The sequence below is a fragment of the Eriocheir sinensis genome, chromosome 22 (assembly GCF_024679095.1).
Source record: "Eriocheir sinensis breed Jianghai 21 chromosome 22, ASM2467909v1, whole genome shotgun sequence".
In the NCBI taxonomy this organism is placed as follows: Eukaryota; Metazoa; Arthropoda; class Malacostraca; order Decapoda; family Varunidae; genus Eriocheir; species Eriocheir sinensis.
Genome location: NC_066530.1, coordinates 17958810 through 17981309, shown reverse-complemented (window position 1 = coordinate 17981309; position 22500 = coordinate 17958810). Strand labels below are relative to the sequence as shown.

The 22500-nt window shown below is 38.7% G+C and overlaps 1 protein-coding gene across 5 annotated transcripts in view; it reads right to left on the bottom strand.

The window, feature by feature from the left end:
• Nucleotides 1-22500, bottom strand: part of LOC127002194 (uncharacterized) — a 208380-nt gene that overhangs the window by 125485 nt on the left and 60395 nt on the right. For all 5 annotated transcript variants that reach the window (XR_007755864.1, XR_007755867.1, XR_007755863.1 and 2 more), the window contains exon 2: nucleotides 6191-6368. Coding sequence is in view for 1 of the 5 variants with exons in the window: in XM_050867883.1 (XP_050723840.1) it covers nucleotides 6191-6368 (178 nt within the window). In the remaining 4 variants the exon portion in view is untranslated. The remainder of the gene's footprint in view (nucleotides 1-6190; nucleotides 6369-22500) is intronic.

The following is a 22500-nucleotide window of genomic DNA, read 5'->3' as shown; positions in this document are numbered from 1 at the left end:
TACGGATTATCTATTTATGAATTTGAGTACATAAATATGGAGACTGTTTGGGTAGGTAAGATTGAGAGTCTTCCCACACAGTCATGACAGGCAGGAATTTGTAACAAAAATCAACAAAGAAAGACCTCGCTTTGTTAGATAGAAAGTCCCATGAATAAGGAAGGACATATATGAGTCTACTCAGTAAACCAGTATGATAATGTTTATTGTGGGTTAGGTTAGGTTAGGTTAAGTAATAATATCTTCAAGCACATGGCAGGCAGTAACTTATACTATAAATCAACGAAGAAAGAGCTCACTTCCTTATGTAGCAAGTCACATTACGCAAACTGCATATTTGAATTTATTGAGGACATAAATATTGTGACTGTTTGGTTTACAGTTACGTTAGGTTGAGGGTATCTCCAAGTACATTACAGGCAGTATTTTAAAGCGCGGAAATCAATATAGAGTGAGTTCACTTTGTTGGATAATAAGTTTCCTTACTCACGAAGCATATATGAATTTACTGAGTAAACAGATATTGTGAGTGTTTGAGTTTTAGATAGTTAAGGCTAAAGGTATCTTCAAACACATGACAGGTATCAACATATAACAAAATTAACAACGAAAGAGCTCGTTCTTTGCTAGACAGAAAGACTCAAGGAGGCTCAGATAAATTTACTGAGTTAACGCAAATGATAACTGTTTGAGTTTGTGTTAATCTGTTTGGGGTCCCTTGAAACACATGGTAGGCAGGAACTAGCAGCAAAAATCAATGAAGAAAGAGTTCATTTTGTAATATAACACTTCTGGTTCCTGAGGACACATGTAAATTTACTGACTCCGCAAATTCTTAATCTTATTCTTTTTAATATAATTATTATCTTTATTATTATCATTCTTATTACTAGTAATCTCATTATTGTTAATATTAATATTATTATATCATCATTAGTATCAGCATTGTCATATACTTGTCAATATTACCATCATTTAGTTATTTTCTTAATATGATCATAATTATTTCTATCATTTTTTATTATTATCAACATAAAATCACAATAGTAGGAAACTTTTCTCCACGTAAACACTTGAACACCATACTAACGCGTCGAGGGCTTAACACGACAGGATCAGAGACGAAATGTTTCCTTAGTAGTAATGTTAAGAGGTAAGAATGCTGGCAAAACGTAATGCCACATAAAAAAATACGAATAAATATAATCAAACAAAAAATATTCTAGTACTCGTAGAAGTACATAAGAATGACGATTAAGTTTAGTGAAAAAAGCTAGTGTGTCATCTAAAAATGTGAAGAGCGAGAGGACGGAGCGGAGAAAGAAATAACGTGATGTGTAAGAAAAAAACGAGATCAGGGAAGAGTGGATGGAGAGGAAGCAGGAAACGGCTCGTAAAGGACATGACGGGAGAGAAGAGGAGAGATGTATGAGGAAGAAAATGCAAGAGGAGATGGAGAAGGCGAGGATCAGATAACGAAAGCAAAAAGATAAGGAGGAGGAGTAGGAGAAAGAAGAACAAAAACGACAACGATGAGAATTATAAGGACGAAGAATATCTAGTTAAGGTGATGTGGCTTTCAACGAGGTAGAAAAAAAGGGAAGAGGGAACCAAGAAAGTCTGCAATGATGAGACGGAGAATTAGGATTAAGTGAAGAGCAGAAGGGACCAGGAAACACATGATGGTAAGCAGGAGAGTTTAGGAGAGGAGAAAGCAGAGAGGAGCAGGAAAGACAGAGACGTTGGGACACAGGAGCCTTGTAGCAAAGAAAGGGAAAAGAAATAGAGAGAATGAGTGTCTGTGAGGATAATGACGATGAAGAAACCTGGATATGAGCAGGAAAGACAGAGCAGAGACAGTGGCAGAAAGAGATAATAAAGAATATGAAATGAGAATAAATTGAGTAGTTAGAAAAAAAGCAAAACTACTAGAAATTTAGAGACTATGAGGAAATTAACGATAAAGAAGACTAGAGATGAGCAAATAAGACAAAAACTGAGGCAAAGAGAAGCAATAAAGAATATGGAGTATAAGAAAATCGAGTAGTTAGGATTAGTATAAAGTTAATGGCAGATATTTGCGCAAAATCGAGAAGAGGAAAGGAATACAAAAAAGCAATGATGTGAGACGGAGTTAATGAAAAATACACTGTTGAAGGATAATGGAAGGATTAAGGAAGAGGAATAATTTGCAAAAGATGGAAAAAGAAAGCGAAAAGAATATAAATGTCTTAGATGGTTACAAGGAGAGGAGCTAAATAAAATAATAGGATAAATAGATTGGAAAACTGTGTGAAAAAATACTGAAACAAAAAAATAACTAATGTAATATATGAGAATTAGATGGTTGGGAGGAGAGGTGTTGAGATATATAAAAATGCAATTAAAAAGATACCAGTAGTGCTGAAAATAAGAATACTGACACGGAGAGGAAAACATACATGGAAGAAAAAATAATAAAGAATATATTGGAGAATAGAAAATGGGAAAATAAAATAACGAGAGGAGTAAGCAGAGTGTAGCAAAATAAATCAAACTCGCATCAAATTTACAGGTGAAAATATGAAGTTGGAGGCCTGTGAGGGAAGACATTTTCTGCGGGTAAAAAGATGGGGAAAAAATTACCTGGAGAACGAGAATAAAGAAAAATAAACTGGCAAATAGGGCAAGAAAAAAGGGAGAGAGAGGAGGCGTTAGAACATTTGGTGAATAGTCGAACTTCAGAGGAGAGATGAACGAGGAAAAACGAGAAGATAAGGAAAGGGAAACAAAAGGGGAAGACAAAGACGAGAAGTAGGACCAAGGAGGAAAAGGAGGAGAAGGAGATGAGCAAATAAGAACCGAGGAAGACAATAACGAGGAGATTTTGAGGGAAAGGGAAGACGAGGGGGAGAAGGATAGTGGGATACGCAAAAACGAGGAAAAGAAAGACGAAGAGCAGGAACAAGGAGGAAAAGGGGAAGGAGATGAGCAAATAAGAACCGAGGAAGACAATAACGAGGAGAAATTGAGGGAAAGGGAAGACGAGGGGGAGAAGGATAGTGGGATATGCAAAAACGAGGAAAAGAAAGACGAAGAGCAGGAGCAAAGAGGAAGAGGGGTAGAAGGAGAGGAACAAATACAAAAACGAAGGAAAAGACGAATACAAGATGAGAAAAGGGGAATAAGAGAGGGAGAAGGAGAGGAGCATATACTAAGAGAACGAAGACAAGATGAAGAGTAAGATGAAGGAGAAGAAAAACTAAGGCGAGGCGAAGTAAGAAGAACATTTACTATACCAACCAAACAAAAGCAGACACATTCAAGACAAGGGATAAAAAATAATAGTCAAGACGCTCGTAAATAAAACAAGAAGAAAAACATAACTCAGACGCATTCCAGTAACGAAAATGATCATAAGTTTAAAAAACGATTCTAAGGCCAATGAATTACATAGGTGCTTTGCTACTTGCTACGTGAAGAACATATTGAGGAGATTAAGTACTAAGAGGGGGAAGAAGATAACGAAGAAATGACGAAGCGGATGACGGTGGCGAGTATCAGGAGGAAGACGAGGATGAAGACGAAGTTGAAAGGGACGAAGAGACTGAAAAAAGTAATAAAAAGAGGAGGAAAAGAAGGAATAAAACGTGAAGACAGGCTTAAATTGTGACTAAAGCTCGACCACCAAATAACAAGACTTTTATTATTGTATTTCTTTGTTTTGTTAATGACATGAATGTAAGACGAGAAAGGAGTTATTTACAAGAATGAAACGGTGATGAAGAAAATAATGATTACGACGACGACAGTAAAAACGATAATAAAAAAATAATGAGGCGGAAAAAAGTAATATATATATATATATATATATATATATATATATATATATATATATATATATATATATATATATATATATATATATATATATATATATATATATATATATACAGTCAAAATTTTGAAAACACTACACTACACAGCAGCAGTAAAAGCTTAAATTAAGATATACAAATGAAGGGGCTGCTGTAGTCATATAGTCCAAGCAGACAACACTTGCGTGTTTGAGGAACGAGCAGGGAGAGTACGTGAGGGTTCATGTTTTTAATACTGGAATAGCGCGGGCAAGCCTTGACAACTGTAAACCACGAGATATGGAGATAACTCGGCAGCATACCGAGAAGAATCAGAAAGTGTTGCAGAGTGAGATCATGTGGCCCAAGTGTGGATACACTTTCTAAGAAAATGTGGGGGAGTCATGCCGAGTGTTGACGACAGGATGTGGTTAAAACTCGGCAATATGCCGAGAAAAACGAATTATAGCTTTGTTTTTCCGTTATTTGTTTTAATTCGAAATTTATTTTTTTAATTACTATTTCGTTGCATTGCCGAGTTATATCAAATTCCGAGTTATGGAGTGCCGAGTTATACGGGTTTTACTATATATATATATATATATATATATATATATATATATATATATATATATATATATATATATATATATATATATATATATATATATATATATATATATATATATATATATATATATATATATATATATATATAGAAAAAGATATGCCTTGAAAGGTTTTGTCACGGAAAATAGTAAATTCAGTAGAAGGAGGGCAGCTCTAGAATGTATAAATGCAAAGAATGACGCAGTGGAGATAATGGTTAAAACTTGCAAGAGGAAGACCTTAAGTGTGAAGCCGTGCACGCGGTTCAGGATAATATTCAGATGAAGTACACATCTTGATGCTGCCAAGAAAGTATTGTTGCACAATGGGAACGGAGAAGAAAGCGAAAAGAACGATCAGTGAAAGATTAGTTGCAATTGAACTCTGCAATATATTAATCCTCCAAAGAAAGGAAATTTATGAAAAAATTGAAACCGATATATATACATCTATATATATATATATATATATATATATATATATATATATATATATATATATATATATATATATATATATATATATATATATACATACATACATACATACATACATACATACATGAGAGTATGGCTACCTTATTCAAAAAATACAAAGTACCTCGAAACATGTTTCCGCAAGAACAAAAGTTCATAATTTTTTTCTGGCCAACTTCCTTTACAAAACATGATCTGACTCCTTAAATTGAGTGTAATTACACGACGGAAGGGAGCGCGGCGAGAGGAAGGGCACGGCTGAGGGGCGAGCACCTGTGTGCCGGGCCGCGGGTGACGCACCTGGGCCAGGCAGGGCGGGGGGACGGGGCCTCACCTGTGCTGCCCGGACAGCCTTTTGCACTTGAAGCTACTGACTTATGAAGGTGTTAGGTGTTTTTATGAAACTAACTGACGGAACCGATGAAGAGGATTGGGAATATTTGGTGTTTATCAGCAGAGGGAGGGGGGGGGGGGGCACAGATAAATACGGGATGAACAAGGAGCCTTACATCTATGGTAATGATCCTATGTGTTTGTTCTAGAGACCTCGACAAAAAGTTGCTGATGGCTTCATAATTGTCTACAATTTGTAGCCGGCAGGTATCGAGACGCTGCCTCATCCCTGTGGCCGTGGCGGAGGGTGGCGGCGGCCCCCAGAGGCCGGGGTCTGGTCGGAGCGTGTCTGGCGGCGCGGCGCCACAGGAGTGGCAGCATTTCATCAAGTGGGCCGAAAAAAATCGCAGCATGCAAAACTGCTCGCTGTCACTCAGACTCGGGAGGCTGAAGCCTTCCTATTAGAGGCACAAATTAACAATTATATAATCAGACGCAGCGATACATGTACAGGCGCTCAGGATGTATGACGCGTATGATGAATTGTTATGCCCCGTTCCGCCGCGCAGGTCAGACAACCTTACTGAAATGTACGACCCCTTGCCCTCCACACACCGGCGAGGCTCGTTACCTCGGAATTTAATACTGACGTGGAAAGAGCCTAGAACCTAGAAGCCGCTGATTTGTGAGTGTGTGTGTGTGTGTGTGTGTGTGTGTGTGTGTGTGTCTATATATATATATATATATATATATATATATATATATATATATATATATATATATATATATATATAAATATATATATACATATATATATATATATATATATATATATATATATATATATATATATATATATATATATAAGATCATGCATACATGCGAACACACATGCACGCACACACACGAGGACAGGGCATGGAGTGTAACACTCACGTCTGGGCAGGGTTGGCGTGAGGTGCAGCAGAGGGCTGCGGGATCTTGAACACAGCTCGTTCCTCTCCCTCCAGTCGTCGCCCTTCCCTCCCTCTTTGCTCCCTCCCGGGCGAGCAGTCACTCCCACCCTGGTCCTGCATGGCTGATGGCGCCCGGCCGCCGCCACCCCACTCACCACCTGCAAATAGGGACGAGGGAGTCAGCTTGTTATTTATGGAGCGTCCTCGGCACAGCAGTTAAAGCGAGACACGAGGCGAGGAGGGGAGGCGAGGACACACAAGGCAAGAAGGAGACACCAAGGATAGATACATATCGGTGTTTATAAGTAAAGAACAAATAAATGTAAATGTATATAAATTGCAATAAATAAAAATCACCAAGACTGATATGAGTGGGCGTTACTTTCTTAAAAGTATTAGTGGTCCCAAGGCTGACAGACAGACATGCACAACCAGTGCATTCATATATACTGTATGCACATACACACAGACACGCCCACGTAAACACACACACACACACACACACACACACACACACACACACACACACACGCCGTTCCAGGAATCCTAAGACGAACAAGGCTTCATTCTTCCATGCGAATGACAGAAAACTATAAAAAAAAAGGCAGTTATATAAAAATTTGAAGGGAGCCATCAATGGATGTTCGAACAACAAACTGGTTAACATTTCCAGCTTGTCCTGCACATATTTACTGAGGGATTTATTTATCCAAAGATTTTATACATCTGGTCACATACTCAAAGAAAACAATTCTTCCATTTTCATTTTATTGTGACTCGTAGGGTCCGGGGTGGTCTGAAACAGCTACACAGACATTTTTCTTAGACAGATAAAATATTCTAAAAACGCCCAATGTCTAATCTCTACATACAAGGGAAGAATAAAATAAAATACATATTCGTTGTAGTTGTATAATTTATTACAGAGAATAAAATAAAATACATATTCGTTGTAGTTGTATAATTTATTACAATGTTGATTACAAAAAACAAACAAACAAAAAAAAAACATATGAGAAAGTACTGATAGACATTCAAGTAGGTAGTGCTTATAAACACACCACACTAACACAGACACGAAAAAACACGACTGATTATAGAGTTTGAAAGAAGTCAAAATGAAGGTTACACGTGATAGCACTACACAAAACCATACAGTCCGGGGTATCAAATCAAGATCAGCAATTCTAACCGATATCAAAACTCAAACTAGTGAACCTCTTATGCTTGAAGCGATGAGAGATAACAAAACACTTATGACAGATGAAGATTACACTAAAATACCATAGACACCTGAAGAAATACAGGCAGGAAAAGAAATATATTAACAATTCTAACCGATATCAAAACCCAAACTAGTGAACCTCTTATGCTTGAAGCCATGACAAATAACGAAACACTATTGACAGATGAAGATTACACTAAAATACCAAAGAAACATGAAGAAATACAGGCAGGAAAAGAAACATATTAACCCACAGACTTTAATAAAACGTTAAATGTCTAGGAAAATCAAAGAACATGCATTAAAAACTAACCAAAGGAAAAAAATACAGGAAAACTCAACATATTCACGGATAATACCACCACAAGAAAATATACCAACTTGAAATAAAAGAAAAATACGTTGCTAGATACCAGTTCTGAGGGAGAGATTAATTGCTGTATAATTCATCTGTTTTCATAGGGGCGTCGAGGGTAGCTCTGGCGAGGCGGCGGAGAGAGAACCTTGTCGCGGAGAACTGAGAGGGACAGGTGGGGTGAGAGGGCGAAGGAGAGACGCCATGGTGACAGCGAAAGTGAAAAAGGAGTGAGAATAAAAGAAAAGAGGAAGACAAAGAGGAAAGATGATGTAAATAAAGAGAAGTGGAAGAGAAAGGGAGAAAGAATAATGATAATGTGTGGTAAAAATGAAAGAATGAGGAGAGGAAGGCAGAAATAAAGATGAAATAAACAAATAAAGAGACAGGAAATGATGGTAACGAGAGATGAGGCAGGAAAAACAGAGGAAGAGAGGAAGAGACTGAATGAGAAACGATAAAGTAAATAAATAAAGAGGGAGAGAGATGAGACACAATGATGACAACAGGAGGTGATGCAGATAAAAAGAGGAAGAAGAGGTGAAGGCAGAGAAGAAGAGACAGAGGGAGGAGATACAAGGATGAGAGAGGGAGGGGAGACATGTGAAAGGAAGGAAGAAGACGGAAAGGATAAACGAGACAAGTAAAAACAGAGAATAAGAGAGAGGGAGAATCATGGTCACGGGAGATGAGACAGGAAAAAGAGAAGGAAAAGATGACGTAAACAAATACAATGAAACAGACGGAAAGGATATGAGACAAAGACATGAGACAAGACAGAAGGAAGTGAGGATGACTGGACGAGAAACTAAGAAATAAACAAATAAAGAGACAAAGAAGAAGTTGGGAAGAGGGAGAGAGAATGATGGAAACAGGAGATAGGACAGGAAAGAGAGACAAAAGGATGAGAAGAAGAGTTAACGAGATAAGATGAAACAATTAAAGAGACGAAGAAGGGGGAGAGGGAAAAATAATGATGATAATGGCAGGTGATATAGGAAGAGAAGGAAGAGAGAAGGTCTGAACGAGAAAGGCACAGGTATATGTTAAGTTGTCAAAGTTCAGAATATGTCCAGCCTAGAATGGTTCATCAAAGGTAAACGGTAAACATCCAGAGGGAAAAAACATACCAAGTTTATATATTTCTTCATCTCTTTCTCATAGCTCTCTTTCCTTGATTATGTGTATTTCTCTCTCTCTCTCTCTCTCTCAAAAGTTCAAAATGTGTATATAATTTTTGATAAATATGACACACTATGTATGCATATGTAAATTCCATGTTTCCCGGCACATATTTCCTGGCTCTTCGATCTTCACACATAAATAAGTGGCAAGCGCATGAAATGATATCGTTCTTTTATGTCTTCCTGTTCTCAAAATTGAACATCAAAGAGAAAATACATGCGTGAGAATGATGTGCGTTAGAAAAAAAAAATGTAGTTGAAAAAAAAGGCGTTATCAGTATCCTGCGTCAGTGAGGTTCGTCCCGCCCCATCTGCGCCTGCTGTCTTAGTTCAGGCCTCGTCAGGTCAGGTCACGCCGAGCCGAGCCGCCGGGGTCAAAGGTCACGCGCCCGGGGCAGAGCAAATAAGCAAGCATCCGCCGGCACAAAGGAAAGAATAAAAATCAAAGCAAAAACGACAAAGAACTGTATTTACATGAAAGAATGGGATCCACTGGTAAAGTATACTGAACGTGGGGATGGGGGGCGGGGGAGGGAGATGGGGATATGTGTGTGTGTGTGTGTGTGTGTGTGTGTGTGTGTGTGTGTGTGTGTGTGTGTGTGTGTGTGTGTGTGTGTGTGTGTGTGTGTGTGTGTGTGTGTGTGCTGTGTTATTTCAGCAGGTCTGAGCGACTGGCTTGCTCATAGAGAGGAAAACAGAGGCTTAAGTAGTGCTTTGCCCCGTCCGAATAAATCAGTCACTTGATGCATGAACAGGAGAACGCCCGCGCGAGCCTGATCTATGGCAGCTTTTTAAGGTTCACGTAATAAAACACAATAACACACGCAGAATGGCTGGATCCGTGAAAATTATGTGCACCAGTGTTAAATCCCGAAATACGAAACACAATTACAAATCCCGGCTTGTTTACACAAAATATAAATCCAGTAATATAAGTGTGAGGCTCTAAATCCGATCTCCAGTATGCAATTTTTATCATACGCAATGCAAGCATACATTGCAATGAATGGTCCAGGCGGCAAGTATACCCGCCTGTGTTTCCCGGTCATGAAAACGGATTCAGGATGTCAGTTTCAAACGAATGTACAATTATATGTGGCTCACGAGGGAAATTCTTTTGATTATGCATGTCTTGTCGCTAGGCCCAGTAGAGCTGTGTGTAATATATCGATAATGTATTTTTGCCAGTAAATCACGAGGGCGGAGAGGGCGTCTGGTCCTGCCGTCAGCGGGGGCGTGCTCGCCTCGACCCCCTGCACCTGAGACACTTCGCTAATGCACGTAATTACAAGATTGGCTCCAGAATTTCCATTGCCATTACTGGGCGCCTGACCGCTAGTAACCTGCAGCAATGACAGTTATTAATTAATGGTTGCGAAATCGAAATTAATAGGAAGCTGGAAAGAAACCTTAATAACGTAAATGATACTTTATTTTTATATACAGACTCTCGATGGCAAACAAAATGGCGGGGAGCTGGCATTAGGCATCCCTGGCCTCGGGGAGATGGCTATAGACAGGACAGGTTAGTCTTTTTTTAGTATCTTTAATAAAGTAGAATTTTCACTTCTGACAAATGATACGAAGGCAAGGGTCTGTCTACAAAGCTCAAGGAGTGTAGCAAAACATTCCCTCCCTGCCTCAGCATCGGGACAGAACACTGATTTCTACAGGTAAAGGTTTTGTAATGTAAAGACAGGCTGCTGTTGAACCCTCGGCACATACTTTTCTTTGCATGTTTCCCCCGGCTGAATTTTAGAAAACATTGGAAACATGAACAACAGAAAGACACCCGGATAAAAATATTTACCATGTGGCCAAGTATTACCAAACGGCATAAAAGATGCGCCACACTAAATTTTTCAGGAAAAATATTCAGTTTAAAATAACAATTACAGTATCGCAGTCACCGCTTGCAGGAAGCACCAGACTGACCTCTGAGTATTAACAGATTTTGTGTGTATTCAACGCGTCTGTAAAATAAATCTGTGACTGGGGGGCCGCGAGCCTGACAGGGACGCCCGCGGGTCTCGACCTCTCGCTGTGCTGTCCTTCCGTCATCGTCACGAGCACACCAGGGAGACGCCCTTTTATTTTAATATTCATAAGAAATGGAAAAGGAAAGACACTACTTCTTAAGAGTCATTCGGAAAACAAGGCATCGCTTCTCATAAGTTCCTATCAGGCAGTTTAGCTACTATAAATCAAAGCTATATTCATTCATATCCGAATTCATTATTTACAGTTTCTAGATTCCTGTTGCTAAAGTCTTATAACAGCTCTGAATTATGACTCTCAAGATATAGATCCATGAATAAATAAAGTAATATCTATGATCTCAGCACTTCCCAAACATACAAGTTGATATTAAATTATACTATAAGTACTAATGCAAGAGTTACATCACTTCTCCATCCTTTTCACTGATAAACTCTGAAACAGTCTTTTAATGTTTGCCCTTATTCCTGCGACGTAAATTTTTCAAGAAGTGATTATCAAGACACCTGTGGAACAAAATCTGAGCATTCGTGTATGGTATATTTCGTATAATTTAGAAAACAGTGTTGGGGGTATTTATTTTGTATTTCTTTATCATTTGGCCAGTCCTCTAAACTGAAATCTACCCGGAAACTTGGTAAGGTTATCCCGGCATTTGGAAAAGAAAGCTTATCAGGTCACCTCCACTCCGAGAGCACGACTCAATAACACAAGGCAGTGGAAGGCCGTGGCTGATAGAAGGGTGTGGCCGAGTGTGACGCTGCTTCCTCGCTGCTTTGGCCAAACAGTTCTTGCAGATATGACTGCCACGAAATTGAGTGATTAAGAGACGGGCGACATCTATATTTAGGAAAGAAAAATAAACACGATGGATGAGAAACTTTCTTATTGTTAAACTACACATGAAGTGGTGCCTAAGGCAGAGAGAATGTCGCTGCTGTTTCTTTGGTGTCTAGAACTGCCCGAAGCAAACGCAATTTACAATAAAAAAATATATATATGGCATTTATTTCTCACTTCATCGCAACTAAATGAAGACGGTAAAGTAAAGCAACTGCAAACCGCAGTAAAATACTTTTCCCCTATTACATGACGGTTCTCCCTTCGCAGAGGTCAGATGGAGACGACGAACACCTCTGCCATGCAGACAAGAAAGTGTTTTGCCTCTGCGAAGAAAATCCCGCCTGACAAGGGGACGGAGGGGAATATTAGCCGAGGGTTGGCCGCCTTCCACGATGGCAACCGGAAGGCAAGCCGAAGGAAACTGGTGACGAGTTGTGGAGGTGAAGTATCGGGTAAATTTAGCTCACATTGCTGCATTATTTCCTGATCATTTTATAAAAAAAGATTAACAATACAAAGAAGGTGAAGTATCGGGTAAATTTAGCTCACATTGCTGCATTATTTCCTGATCATTTTATAAAAAAAAGATTAACAATACAAAGAAGGTGAAGTATCGGGTAAATTTAGCTAAAACTGCTGCATTATTTCCTGATCGTTTTATAAAGAAAAATTAAGAATACAAAGATGTATTCTACTGTTATTTCTTTCCTCGAGAATATAAAATAATGTCATTGCTTCAAATATAAAAATAATTATATAAATTTGCAAAATTAAATACATGTGAAGAAAGGAGCACACGCTTAGACATTTCTCTCCTCAAACGTAACAACTCACCAGTCCTCTGCTTCCACCACGGCGATATGCGTGGTCGAAAAATCCTAAAACATTTAACCTTACATGCCGTCTTCAAGATGTAATTGAGGGTTATAAGTTTTACAACTAGACATGAAGACGCGACGTGCTCCACCCTAATGTATATAGATATTAGGGTTTTGAAGCGACGTGCAAAGTTTAAGGTATAGAGAAGTTTTTTTTTCCGACTAAACAGCACTCTGACTTATGGAGCTTTCCGTAAATTCTAAACATGTTATTTTCTTATCGTCATGGCAGGATGGCAGAGTTATAGGGTGGTATGTCGCTTTGACAATATGCATTGGACCTTAAGTTTTACCATTAAGATCAAACTGTTGATATAATGTACTGTGTTGAATCCTAAGATATGACTTTCGGGGGGGAGGGCGTGTCAAAGCCTTGCTAGCATTTAGACGTAGAGTGTAGGGTTCAAAATTCAGAATAGATGGCGTTTCGGTGTTGGGGTTTCTACGAAATTTTGATCTGACGTTTCGAAATCAAAGTAAAAATGATGTTTTTTTACGGTACGACTTAACAATTTTTTGATGTACCGCGCCGTGCCCAGCCCTTCAAAAATAAAAGGTGTTTTTAGTGCTGGAGTCGAGGCAAAATTTCTGAGTGAGTGGTCTTGGGTGAAACAATCTGCCTCGACTGCTTCCCTTTCCTACACTCACCTCCACAACAACTCTGAGGACGCGAAAAGCCAAAATACCAATTTCCTCCTTGCTGCACACTGGAATACTGATGGAGGCGGCGGCGGCGAGGCACAGGGAACTTTCAATATCATGTCGCTCCATACAGGGCGGCTGTGTATTATTTTCCATTTATTTTTGTGTGTCGGCTCGGAGCTCCCTGTGCATCGCCGGAAGGGTCGAGGCAGCGGCCGTGGCGATGCATTATTCGGCGGAGACAGAAGGAGCCCCGGCAAGGCGTCGCGGTCTTTTCCAGGTTCTTCTCTCGAGGGAAAGATTGCGCCTGCGAGGCCATGTTCTTGTTAGGGCGGAGGGTTTTGTGTTTCCGAGGCAGCTTGTTACCTGAGCCTAGATGACGCCTCAGCACAATGTGTCTTGTCGGGGCCTGAGCGTTCGACATTGAGCAATTCTCAGGCCAACGTGTTGCCGGTGCGGTAAAAATGACGTTACAGAAACCTGTATTAGTTTTGTGTTAAAAATAATAAAAAAGCCTTCTTTCAGTGATGCTCTAGAGTGAAAACAATAAAACGACGCCCCCACTAACCGTCACAAAAAAGTCACAAGTCACATCCAAAGTATATTTGAAATAACCAATATCTAACACTACTCTGAGGAGGCTTGCTAATGTGTGTCTCTGTGTGTCTGTGTGTATGTGTGTACACACACGCACGCACACACACACACACACACACACACACACACACACACACACACACGTGTGTGTGTATATATATATATATATATATATATATATATATATATATATATATATATATATATATATATATATATATATATATATATATATATATACCTAAACGGCCTCTTAGGGAAAATAACAATCATACTTTTAAATAATTATATCAATATGATATTTTCTGATCCTAGACATGCACGAGCAAACAACTACAAAACAAGAAAATGGAAAATCCATTTAACTAACAACCAACCGGGAGATGGTGAAGATATTAGTTTACAAAATAGGAGAAAGGTCTAGTGCGTGGTGATGCTGGTCTTGAATGTCTGGGATGTCACGTCATGGTTTCTCATGTGCAAAATGTGAAAAGCACAGCAATAGAGTTTTACCAATTAGTGTCAATAAAGAAAGACACATTAGGCATCTAAGGCATACCTCTTTTTTTTCGGCTCGTAAGAAAACAGGGATGTAAATGTGTAGCAGTCTGATGACGGCAATCTAATGTATAAAATGGAAAGCAATATATATATATATATATATATATATATATATATATATATATATATATATATATATATATATATATATATATATATATATATATATCTAGCTTCACCGCGAAGACGTATGTAGACATACCTCACTGGGAAAAGAAAAGAGAAATATAGTAAGTACTTTCGTATATTACATTTAGTTACACTTACAGTTACATTTTATTACACGTATCCATTTAGTCTGAAGATGTAATACGAAAGTACTTACTATATTTCTCTTATTTTTCCAGTGTGGTATATATATATATATATATATATATATATATATATATATATATATATATATATATATATATATATATATATATATATATATATATATATATATATATATATATATATATATATATATATATATATATATATATATATATATATATATATATATATATATATATATATATATATATATATATATATATATATATATATATATATATATATATATATATATATATATATATATATATATATATATATATATATATATATATATATATATATATATATATATATATATAAATATATATATATATATATATATATATATATATATATATATATATATATATATATATATATATATATATATATATATATATTTTTTTTTATATATATAAAGGAGACAGTTCAAGGGCACAAAAAAGTAAACATTAAAAAAAAAAGCCCGCTACTTGCTGCTCCTAAAAGAATCCAAAGAGGTGGCATATATATATATATATATATATATATATATATATATATATATATATATATATATATATATATATATATATATATATATATATATATATATATATATATATATATATATATATATATATATATATATTCTCTTCCCTATTCGCTTGGAAACTTTTAAGGGTTAATGGACAATTTACACGCCTTCAAGACGTCAACATCTCTTCGAAATGAAGAAGAGAACGCGTACCTCCGGTCCTTCTTAAAGGCGGCCAGCAGGAAGGACAGTAGACTTCTCGTCACCCTCGCCCGGGGCTGCCTCGCCCTCCCCTCAGCTTCACATGATCCACTTAGCTCAGATTGCGCCACCCGAGGCCTCCCCAAGACCCTTCCCGTCTTGCCGGCGGCGGCAGGTCAATGGCTTAATCAATTTCCGCCTGTAGTCGTGATCCCTTGAGACGACTACACGGTGCCTCGGGCTCAGGGCGTGAGGGTGAGCGTCTGCTATTGTGGTCAGCGACACTGTGAGGAGAGGTTCAGAGTTGATTAACGTCTCCGACGCCGCACATTGCACAGGTAAACACATCACCCGGACACCGAAGGGATTAGATTTCTTGAAAGAAATGAAAATTCAATTGCGGCCTTCTCACGGTAATTTTATTGAAATTATATTTGTCGCATCAAACAGACCGAATCAACTTCAGTTCCCAGCCTACACATACAAGGAAAAGACCTTCACATCTTTCCTCAAGACTGTCTGCGATTGAGTCTCGATTAAGCCTCTTTCTTTCCTTCAACACATCAGACCCTAACAATACAAGCCTCTTCCTGCCAGAGTAATAAGACAGTACTAACCAACAGAGTAAGGAACAAGACAACCTCTCATATATGGAAGTTAAAACGTCTCTCTGCTGCGTTGCCATGAACATGCCTAAACGATAGAATTGTCGCAAACCAACGCTGTGACTAACAAAAGGGGAATAACGAGACGCTGCGGAAACTAAAATTAAACAGTAAACTTATATGAATAAGAGTTATTCCTTTTCTATATAGTAACAAAAATGTTCCTGTACTACCCATGGCTCTCCTTAACGCGTCGAAAAAAATCATAGACGTCTCAACTCTAGTGTAAATCAGAATCATGACTGAAATATATATGACAAACCTGAGAAAATATTATGTTCTTAAGTCAAGCATGATTACAAAAAAAGCCCTGTCCATTAGATTAATTTTCTTAATGCATTATAGTACCACTACCTTCTACATGCACTGAATATTGATATCAGCGATTCTATAACAAGACAACAAGCAACATGTAAGTACTTCCACTACTTCTACTAATACAATTTAATGTTATCAATACACAAACTTACAAGAATTGAGGTTTTATATATATATATATATATATATATATATATATATATATATATATATATATATATATATATATATATATATATATATATATATATATATATATATATATATATAAAAAACCTGTGCTTTTGTCTTGCTACATAAATGATTAACGCTGGTATCAATGCGACACATCTCTCTGAACGGAAATTCTTCTCTGCAACAAAAGGAAAACAAACCTACCCAGTCCTTATAAGACAACGCTTTCAAACACATCATTACATATGCCCGAGCATCATCTAAACTATGATGAAGCCTCTCCATATCTTAAGATGCACATAACTATATGGGTACGCGCGCTCACACAGACACACACATGCACATACATACACACATACAAATACACACACACATACACACATGCACACACACACACACACACACACACACACACACGCAGCAGAGGCACACCGACAGATCAACACAGATACAAAGCTCCGATAAATACTCGCCATGCAAATGAACGCTTTGAGCATCATTCACAGAGGAAAGTATGTGTACATGACTGCTGCCGGTTCGCGAAATTGGTGCATGATTTTTCGTTCATGTTGCTGAAATGACTTTTCCTCTCGCCTTCAAGTGCCGACAGCCACCACGGGGTAAAGTGACAAAGTACACAGATGAATTAGTCAATACAGTTTTTTTTTTTTTTTCACGCGTATAGAAAAAGAATGACATCGTTCAGAGTTCGCTTTTTCCTCTCCCTGCCCCTCTTTTTTTTCTTTTTGCAAAATCCACGTTTTTGGATAGAATATAAAAGTATGCGTGACGGCAAGGTAACATGTATACAGCATTTCTTGGGCGGCTGGAGCATCGTCATGGCCAGCAGCAGGCGGCCAGGCGTGCGGCTTCCCCGGCTTTAGCGGCATGTGACAAGCCGGATCTGCGGGGTCGATCATAATCCCTTCAGCCGGGCGGAGGATGTGCTTCGCCTCGTCAAAACAACGCGGCGCCGCGGAGCACCGGCGGCACCCGAAAATACAGCTAATGACTAATAATGCCGCGGAGCCGCGGCGCTGTATGAATACATTTTGCTGCCTCATTAATTACGGGGCTCAGCAAATGATGGTCTATCCTTGCAACAAAATGAGACTCGCTGTGACTAGACGCACATAATCAGGCACAACTTTTTCTACACAGAATTCTGCGGGTACATACGACCCAGAGTGAAGCTCTCATTTCAGCAATGATAATAATAATAATAATAATAATAATAATAATAATAATAATAATAATAATAATAATAATAATAATAATAATAATAATAATAATAATAATAATAATAATAATAATAATAATAATAATAATAATAATAATAATAATAATAATAATAATATCAAGAGCAATAATGAAAACAATAACAACAACAGCAATTATAATACTAGAAATAATGAAAAAATAACAAGTACAACTTTCCTACATAAAATGTCATAGTTTTGTTCGCCCCAGATGTGCGCTGAATTAAAAAAAAAAAAAAAATATCATGTATGGGATCCGAAGTATAATATTCAAATTCCTGAATTGTTGTGCTTCTCGAGGGTGAAGCAAGAGGTGGGTCCTGGTGGGCGGCTCTGCGGGCACGGCGGGGGTCGGGGAGCTGGGGCGGGGTGAGGAGGCGTGGGGGGAACACGGGGTCAGGCGTCAGGCGGGGAGACCGGCAAGTCAGGAGGGATGCAGGAGGCTGGCGATCGGGCGGGGGGTGGGGGTGAGTGTCAGGGGAACAGTAGTGGGGGCACAGGTCCTGTGGGAAGGAAGGGCGGCGGAGGGGCGGCAGAGCAGGGGCGGGGGACGGCTGGGGCAGAACCGGCTCAGTTTTATGTCCTAGATAGGAGGGAAAAGACTTCCTTTTCAGGTGAGTGTCCTATTCTGGCCGGCGTCGTGCCCGGCGGGGCAGACAAAGGATGAGCCATGACGGGATTACGGGCAGCATTTCATGTTTTTAGAAACACTCAGACGCAGCCGGAGTCCGCGTCGTCGTCAGCCCCTGCCGCCGCGTCCTGGAGTGCTGTGTTTCATCAACCATAAAAATACAATTTTGTCAGACATTATTTTGTGGTAATTCAATTGTGTTTTTATTACGTGCGGGCGGAAAGAGCAAGTCGTATTGACTAGAGGAATGCCGGGCCCTGATTGGCTGACGGCGCTCTCATGGCAGGGCCAGTAGCGTTGTCAGCCATATAATATTTATCATAATGCGATACTGGAAACACCGAAAAATGAGGCTCTTTCATAATACATTAAAAAGTTGGCTTGCATTAGCTCCATCCGTCCTCTGGCCTCGCGCTTAATAAATGCGCCTGCCGAGTCCTTGTTGTCAGCGTCCCGTGTGTCTCCCCCACCCGGCCTCTCCCCCGCCCCCTCTCCATCACCATAGTCGCCGCCGCCGCCGCCACCGCCTCCGCCGCCACTGTCGCCACGACTACCACCACCACCACCACTAACACCGCCAACATTATACCTTCTAAACCTTAACTTCAGACGACCATTTTAGACACATTCACGTTTTTCTTGTCTGAAGTTTCGAGCCAAGATCATTTACCGATTTTTCGTTTATTAGTGCTAGGAAAAAAGGAGCCATGCATGATTAACTAATATACAGTCATTTGAAAGCCAAGAAGTATAACTCTCTTAGCGCTCTTAACGTCTCGACGTCGAGTACAAGAACTTCCCTACAACATCTCTCGCTGATTCAAGAAATATGAAATAAAATCTTGCCTGCTTACAACACAATAAGCAACCTTAGCCCTTCAGCTTGTCACACACACACACACACACACACACACACACACACACACACAAACACACACACACGCAAACGCACACGCACCTATCATTACCCCTCCTCCCCCACCCCCAGCACATCCCACCCACCAGGATAATAAGCTGGAGCACACCGGTTCCGCTTCCTCTCCGTAAATGACCGTCATGTGCTTTGTTTTATGCTTAAATATCGTTCATTACGACTCTACTTACTGCGTCCTCCTCCTCTCTCTTTTTTTTTTTTACTACAGCTACTACTTACACTACTACGAATATGGATACGAAAATGGCAATGACAGTAATAGTAATGGAATAGATGGAAACTAATAATATAATAGCAGTACTTCAAATAAAACATCAATGAAAATATTAAGAAGAGGAAAATATTAATAGAACGAGAACATGAACAAAAATAATGACAAAAATAACACTGCTTTTCCTATTACTACTTTTAATAATAATAGTAGTGCTGCTTCGACTAAAACTAATAATAATAAACAAAATACTGTAATTGATAGAAAGCATGAACATAACTAAATAACAATAATAATAATAATAATAATAATAATAATAATAATAATAATAATAATAGTAGAAATATAACACAACCACAGAAAACGGAATAACCATAACTAACCATCCAAATAACAGAAACTAACAAAATAAAACAAAAACAAAAAAGATCAACAAAATAGCAATCCTAATAGCCGAGAAGCGATAACCATGCTTACAATTACTGTCAGCATGGGGACATGAGCGACGTCACGGGCACGGGGCGGGGTGGTCAGGCTACCTTAATGATGCAATATTCATAAAAAGTACCCACTAATTGATCGGACGGACCTGGGAAGTTCACGGGCCCAGCGATAATTAGCTCCTGCTCTGAAAGGCTCGCTCGCTTCCGCATGACGCCACCTGCCGGGGGTTGGCGCTGGCAGGAACCCCGCGCCAGAATATTGAACATTCCTGTGGGGTTAAATTACATTCCTGCCCTTTTTATGTATATGTTATCGAGAAGCTTATATATCGTTGTTATTAGTACGTGTTTTGGAGGTGGGCGTCTGGGCATTTATCTGACCCCCTTTACTCTTGAACTGTACCAGCCAGGAACTTTCTCTTTTTCTTTTCTTATTCATTCTTATTCTTGTTATATATATCATAGTTATTATTACGTGTTTTGGAGGTGGGCGTCTGGGCATATTTCTTGAACTGTACCTGCAAGGATTTTTGTTTTTCTTACTCACTCTTCTCATTCATATTCTTGCATTTTCGACATCTACGTATTTATGTTAGGCGCATATATAATTTTCGTTACATGAAGTGAGAGTAATCGCCTGTATTTGTCTACTAGCTCAAATTATAATGCTCTTTCCCTATTCACTATGTTGCCCGTCTTCATTCTCTGTTTTCTTTATATTACAGTGAAGTTCATACGTCATAATTATCAACACCTGCAATGAGGAGGGTGTCTGGGTCTTCGTCTACCTTCCATTAGCCTTCATATTATGCCTATTTGTACGGTAAAAGAGTCAGGAAAAATATATATAACAGAAAACCCGCTGGCGTTGCTCCTGCATATAGAGACGAGTGAGGAAAGCCGAAAGAGAGGGTCATAATCGGTTGGAGAGGTGTCTTAATACTCCAGTCTACCAAGCAGCTTCCATTTTTTCATCTTTTTTTTATACTGATAAGTTTGTGTATCATTTATATCATGAAAAAGTTATGGCAGACTCAAGCGCCATCTCTACCGACCTCCTACTCTCTCGTACACTGCGCTTGCTCGTCTCTAAGGTGATCTGTTTTTTTCTCTTCGTCCGCAGGCAATATATATTATCTGCATTTATTGTTTTTTGTTCATATATCATTTTTATTATAACATGACTCCCCTCACCTGCTACCGCCCACCGATATCACGCCTGTAGTCTATCTTTTTCCACTTCACCCTTCAAGAGTTCTTTATGCTTATATATAGTGGCATTTCTTCACGCTAGTATAAAGTAAAGCGAAAATGGATTGTAACTCATAAGCTTCCGGTCTTCGGCTATTCATAACATCCTGCAGCCTCCCATAAAAAAATGTAATTCTCGGTATGAAAGAAAAATGGCGAATATGCTTTCTCTCATTTGCCACCCACTGGAATAGAGTTTTGTTGATACCTCACGAAAATATAATCCATATAAAAAATGTAGAGAAACGCTTTAACCTTTAGAGACTTGAATGAGACTTGTAGCTGTAGACGTCTTTATATTTATTCGCGTAAAGAAAACTAGGTAAGGAACTACATTCACTGGAAGATTTATAATGCATTGTTCAATTTCCTCTTTCAGTAAAGGGAACAAATCAAACTTCAGTTCTAAAATTGGTTAAAATGTGTGTTGCTGTTTGTGTGTGTGTATGTTTGTGTGCATTCAAAAGAGAAAGAGGAAGTGAGAGAAATTGAGAAAAAGAGAGAGAGAGAGAGAGAGAGAATTAAAGAGAGAAAGAGAAAACCACTTGTTGAATGTAAAAAGGGAAAACTAAAAAGACAAAATATCTACACAGAGGTGAGGGCGAGGGTGAGCGATAGAAGGGGAGCGCGGCGAGGCAGGTGAGGGGAAGGAAGGAGAGCAAAGGTAAGAGATCGGGAGAAGACCGCAAGAAACAAGGAGGAGGGTGAGGAAATAATAACACTAAAGAAATACCAGCAGGGGGCGAGGAAGGGGAAGGATAGAGGGAAGATAGAGAAACAAAATTATCATGTTGAAGGACGGGGAGTGAGATGAAAATAAGCAGTATTAGAGTAACAGAAATGAGGGGAGTACTGACGAAAGAGGGAGAGAGAGATGTGGATGAATACGTTAGGGTGCTGATGTGGTATTCCCCCGACGGGTTCTTGTGCTGGATGAAATGACTTATGGCGCCGCTTATTAGTGAGTATGACAAGAATATGAATAAAGGGAGGTTAAGAAGTGATAATATTAAAAAAACAAGGCTAATAATAATGGCAAATATGAATAAATAAAAACAAAGTTGATAAAGAGTCATGCATATGTA